General features: G+C 47.0%; 1 protein-coding gene across 1 annotated transcript; it reads right to left on the minus strand.

The window, feature by feature from the left end:
- Positions 1–2,307: 2,307 nt before the first annotated feature.
- LOC138493094 (trichohyalin-like) lies at positions 2,308–3,495 on the minus strand. The gene has a single exon (XM_069620309.1). It carries the CDS (start codon positions 3,493–3,495, stop codon positions 2,308–2,310), a length of 1,188 nt encoding a protein of 395 aa, XP_069476410.1.
- Positions 3,496–5,981: the final 2,486 nt, after the last annotated feature.

Here is a 5,981-nt window from a genome sequence, read left to right on the forward strand (position 1 = left end):
GTACGGGATTTATGCAAAGTTTTTGGCGAACGGGGTGGGTTTGGGGGCGTAACTGGCGCTGCTGCAGGGTCGCTGTGCCACTCTGCGCCAGGACTGGTTATGGATGTTAGTATCCATGAATACGCTGTGCTTCAAAATGGGTTTTGGCACACACGGCTGGCTCAGACTGGCGCACGCTCCCTCTGTGTGCCAGCCGCGTGTGCCACTTCTGCGCTAAATTCTATGAATTACCCTCCAAATATTTACCAATTCCATAAGGAGAATATGAGGATTGGAACAAACAAATATTAGCTGCTACCGTCTTCCAATTTAATGCTACTCAATTGATTGACTTTGGAAGGATGAAGGGCTGAGTCAGCCAGCATATGGATTGGAACGTGATCAGTGCAGGGTTGCCGCATATTAGATGTGAGTACTTAACCCCTGAGCCATCTATTGTTATTGGTTTCTCTCAGTAAAACAGATGACCCTTTTTAATTCTAACTAAACCCAAGGGGGGTGTATGTTATGGGTTTTAGGGTTATTTAATTAATTTTCTGATACGGAAGCCCCAGAAATGTGCATGAGTAACACAAATTTACGTCATCGTTCAACAAAGGTTCTTTTCCACACACCTGTACAGGGAAACAGACAGTCACCCTTAGGTTGAGAAAGGGCAAGGAAGAAAGGAAAAAAAAACGCCCAGAAGGTGAAGTTGCAGACACACTGAGGTGCATTTGTAAGGATCAGATCATTGAAAATATTTTGAGATGGGCAGTACAGTTGCTTAAATTATCAATGCTTTGCTGCATAAAATAATAGTGTCAGGGACTGCAACAATAAGGATACTTCCTGTCTTGCTTCCTGACACCAAGGGGTACTTGGGAGGGTTGTAGTATCTGGAGGCTTCTACCTGCGCGAGTTTGGATAGGTCGTTCCAGTCTCCTGTTTCCTGCTCTCAGCCGGGAGCCACCACGTAGATGTTGTTGGCTGCCCATTCTGATTGACGTTGTTGGCATCTTCAGGTCAGCCTTTAGGGCTCCTGTGGAAGTCCTTAGTACTTCAATGGTGGTTGATAGTGAGGCAACGACATTCCAGGACTGAACCATCGGTAGGACACTGGTTCAGATGTGGTGCCAGCCTTGACAGGTTCTCAGGTGACCCAGCAAACCAAACAAAAAGAGGTTATGGCTGGAAGGTTTAGAATTAATCTTAACCTCTGGCATTGCTCTGGGCAACCCTCCCGACCATCTTCTTTGCCTGCCAAGCCATTGCAAAATGAGAAATACCATATGCAAATCAGGCTTGGCCCCACCCCAAAAGGGGCAGTCCAGTCTGATCTGCTAGGTCACATCCCTTCTGCAGAGACCACAAACATCCACAACATGTTTTAACCTCGTTGACCCAGCCAGCCACCAGATTGAAGTGTCAACGGACACACTACCAGGCATTTCCCTTCAGCCGTGTTCGTGTTTGTGTGGTGATCATCTTAGATGTGAAACTTCATATTAAACCCTTGGATAACATTGGTCGTTGCTTCACAAGTGACTTTCTCTCTGGGTGGCTTTTCTGTGCGTGCTGAGAATCGAATGTGGGTTCTCGTTGATGTGGTGTATGTGTTGGATTATGGTCGGTTTTCCCATATTGCAGTCTAGATTCTGTTTTCCTATATAGATTAAATTAGGGTCTTGTGTTCTGGGCGCATTTCCGAATCAGGACTTAGGCAATAGGGACTTTGAATCTTGAATTGGTGCTCTTTCGAACATGGGGGCATTTCTGGACCTAAAGGACGGTGTTGGTTTTCTGGGTCATTGCATCTATGTTGCACGCATTTTGAAATGTATCCATTGCTCACATTCCGGGCACTGCTTGCTCTCTGGTTTTTGGGCCTTCTACCTGAACCTTGTAGCCCCCACCTGATGTGCATTAAGGCAAGACTTCACACGATTCATAACCTGAGGGCAGCTTTTTGACTGTCCGTCATCTTCCTTTACAGACACAGTGGTCCTGAACTCCCCCCAGCCTGTGGTCTCTCCACTAGAGTCCATGAACTGCACCCAGCCTCTGGCTCCTCCACCACTGTGGCCACTCGACCAGAGTTCCCGACCTTCCTCCAGCCTTTGGTCACCCCAACAGAATCCCGGAACGTCCCCCATGCTCTGGTTCAATACCCCAGTGGAGTCACTGTCTGTTTGGGTGTCCAGAGTTGACCCTGGGCCCTCCCAGACCTGCACCTACCAACAAGCAGCCCAGTGCCCTTCCACTTATTGTGTGACTGATGTTGCCTTCGTCTGCTAACCTCTTTTAATGTAGACTGTTATGCAGTGTCTACGCGACGTTCTTGTCTTCCTCCAGTATTTCTTGCTTTCTGGGTGGTCTGTTTCTTCTGTTTTCTGGGCTCTGCTGGGTCTTGTCTTCCTCCAGTATTTCTTGCTTTCTAGGTTGTCTGTTTCTTCTGTTTCTTGGGCTCTGCTGGGTCTTGTCTTCCTCCAGTATTTCTTGCTTTCTAATTGGTCTGTTTCTTCTATTTCCTGGGCTCTGCTGGGTCTTGTCGTCCTCCAGTATTTCTTGCTTTCTGGGTGGTCTGTTTCTTCTATTTCCTGGGCTCTGCTGGGTCTTGTCTTCCTCGAGTATTTCTTGCTTTCTGGGTGGTCTGTTTCTTCTATTTCCTGGGGTCTGCTGGGTCTTGTCTTCCTCCAGTATTTCTTGCTTTCTGGGTGGTCTGTGACTTCTATTTCCTGGGCTCTGCTGGGTCTTGTCTTCCTCGAGTATTTCTTGCTTTCTGGGTGGTCTGTTTCTTCTATTTCCTGGGCTCTGCTGGGTCTTGTCCTCCTCCTGTATTTCTTGCTTTCTAAGTGGTCTGTGTCTTCTATTTCCTGGGCTCTGCTGGGTCTTGTTCTCCTCCAGTGTTTCTTGCTTTCTAAGTGGTCTGTTTCTTCTATTTCCTGGGCTCTGCTGGGTCTTGTCTTCCTCCAGTATTTCTTGCTTTCTGCCTGGTCTGTTTCTTCTATTTCCTGGGCTCTGCTGGGTCTTGTCTTCCTCCAGTATTTCTTGCTTTCTGGCTGATCTGTTTCTTCTATTTCCTGGGCTCTGTTGGGTCTTGTCATCCTCCAGTATTTCTTGCTTTCTGGCTGGTCTGTTTCTTCTATTTCCTGGGCTCTGCTGGGTCTTGTCTTCCTCCAGTATTTCTTGCTTTCTGCCTGGTCTGTTTCTTCTATTTCCTGGGCTCTGCTGGGTCTTGTCTTCCTCCAGTATTTCTTGCTTTCTGCCTGGTCTGTTTCTTCTATTTCCTGGGCTCTGCTGGGTCTTGTCTTCCTCCAGTATTTCTTGCTTTCTGGCTGGTCTGTTTCTTCTATTTCCTGGGCTCTGTTGGGTCTTGTCATCCTCCAGTATTTCTTGCTTTCTGGCTGGTCTGTTTCTTCTATTTCCTGGGCTCTGCTGGGTCTTGTTTTCCTCGAGTATTTCTTGCTTTCTGGGTGGTCTGTTTCTTCTATTTCCTGGGCTCTGCTGGGTCATGTCTTCCTACAGTAGTTCTTGCTTTCTGTGTGGTCTGTGACTTCTATTTCCTGGGCTCTGCTGGGTCTTGTCTTCCTCGAGTATTTCTTGATTTCTGGGTGGTCTGTTTCTTCGATTTCCTGGGCTCTGCTGGGTATTGTCTTCCTCCTGTATTTGTTGCTTTCTGGGTGGTCTGTTTCTTCTATTTCCTGGGCTCTGCTGGGTCTTGTCTTCCTACAGTATTTCTTGCTTTCTGTGTGGTCTCTGACTTCTATTTCCTGGGCTCTGCTGGGCCTTGTCTTCCTCGTGTATTTCTTGATTTCTGGGTGGTCTGTTTCTTCTTTTTCCTGGGCTCTGCTGGGTCTTGTCTTCCTACAGTATTTCTTGCTTTCTGTGTGATCTGTGACTTCTATTTCCTGGGCTCTGCTGGGCCTTGTCTTCCTCGTGTATTTCTTGATTTCTGGGTGGTCTGTTTCTTCTATTTCCTGGGCTCTTCTGGGTCTTGTCTTCCTCCTGTATTTCTTGCTTTCTGGGTGGTCTGTTTCTTCTTTTTCCTGGGCTCTGCTGGGTCTTGTCTTCCTCTAGTATTCTTGCTTTCTTGGTGGTCTGTTTCTTCTTTTTCCTGGGCTCTGCTGGGTAGCTCTGTTGGCCTCTTCTGGAGGTGGTGCCCGTTTCATGGAGTTCACTACATCGTGGGTGTTGCTTTGATTCTATTTGATTTGTAGTTTTTGTCGAACACAGCACACAAAGTTAGTCTTTCTCCAGTAAATAATAACTGTGACAAAGCAGAGGGACATGCACCTATATTTACTGGTTAGGCGTATTGATGGGAGACTTTTAAGATGCCGCACACTGCTTAAAAAGCCCGTCATAACGCAATAGATTCAATTCTCCTTGGTCAGAGTTATTGCAATTCGCCCCGCGCGCTCTCACGTGCGTGGCCCTTGAATTCCGAATGGCCAGAGGAAACTTTTCCGTTCGTGTCTTTGAGAAGATCTATGGTCCCTGCTCATGCTGCTCCTTTTTAGTTTTGGTTATGATGTGGTACTTTAGCGCCAGTCATAAGCCAAACTAATGCGTTAGAGTACAGCTAGGGAGAGATGGCATATGAGAAGTGACACACAGCTTGTAGGTGTTACTTGATTATTTACCCACCCATTGACTGCCCATGGCTATGCTTATTCCTATGGTCATTTCCACCGACCTCCTGTCCCTTCCGCGCAAAAAACACACCCTCCAGGGACCTCTTTCAGCTACTTTTAACAAGCCTTAAAATCAAACTTTGCACTCAAAGTGCATGTCAGGGTTTTTTTACAGTCTTCTAAAAGCTAATGGTTTAATTGGTGCTGTAAATACGCTACTGGTGTAATACAGATGTTTTTGCCAGGTCTGCCTTCAGCCACTTGATTTTTAAGCAGTATGTTCTTCACTTAAATCCTTTTAAAGCAAGCATTGGCAGAGGGAACCGTTTGGCATGTATATAGGTACTAGATAGGTATTTGCCAGACACGGCTATCATTTAATTGTAATTGTTCTTTTATAACGTGCTTAATACCAGAGATTGGTTCCGGTAACAATATAAGATGGCCACTGCTAAGCCTGCTGAGTGAGATGGAATGCACCTCAGGTGCTGTGCAAGGCCGGCAATCTCACACAGGAAGGCGAGGCGGACATCCAATCAGCGAGTGACCTGGGGTGAATAGGCACGCAAGCACCTTCTTGAAATTTGTGAAACGCTGAACGTGGATCGGCTGGCAGGGAACCCTAGAGACTGCGGGCTGCCACTGATCTGGATCCCGACACCTGGGACCATTGCCTTCAGCTGCGGTCGGCCAGCAACGGCCCGGCTGTCAGTGCAGCGTGCATGTTCATGGAGTCGAGTGCAGTTGGGTGGCAAACTACAGCTTGTGCTCTATGGTTAGTTGGACACTGTAGACCCCACGGGGGAGGCAAGAAAACAGCTTGTGGAGTAAAATATGGGAGATCAACGTGGGGGTGATTTGGGGGAATTTCGAAGAGCCAGGATGCTGCTGTGATATTATTTCAGGTGGGGGCCTGCACTCATTGCAAGGAGAGCCCAGCATTTCTGCCTCTGTTTTAAAATCGACTTGCAGCAGTCTGGTTTGCTCTGCACCCACTGCTTCATCCTAATGTTGGCATTTTGAAAGTATTTTTGGATAACTGAATCTGGAAGTTTCTAAAACTGCTGACTTGTTAGCATAACAATTTCTAAATTCAATAGATTCTAATTTTGGTGAATTTGAGTGGAGCAATCTTGCGCACTGCAGTGTGCAAAAAAGATGAGGCTGGTGTTCATGAATGCTACCAGATGCTACTTTGTTTTCATTTTAATTCGTTTAACAAAAGCAACTTCCAAAATGGCTCATGTTTCTTCACCTAGTCGAGCAGTCCACCACCTTTAACCACCTCCTCTGGCATTGGCTGTCAGCTACAACAAAGAGCCAATCATACTCGCCGGCATGCGGAGGCCGGCTCCTGCGAATCGA

Source organism: Ambystoma mexicanum, chromosome 10 (genome assembly GCF_040938575.1).
Source record: "Ambystoma mexicanum isolate Mex_15411 chromosome 10, UKY_AmexF1_1, whole genome shotgun sequence".
Taxonomy (NCBI): domain Eukaryota; kingdom Metazoa; phylum Chordata; class Amphibia; order Caudata; family Ambystomatidae; genus Ambystoma; species Ambystoma mexicanum.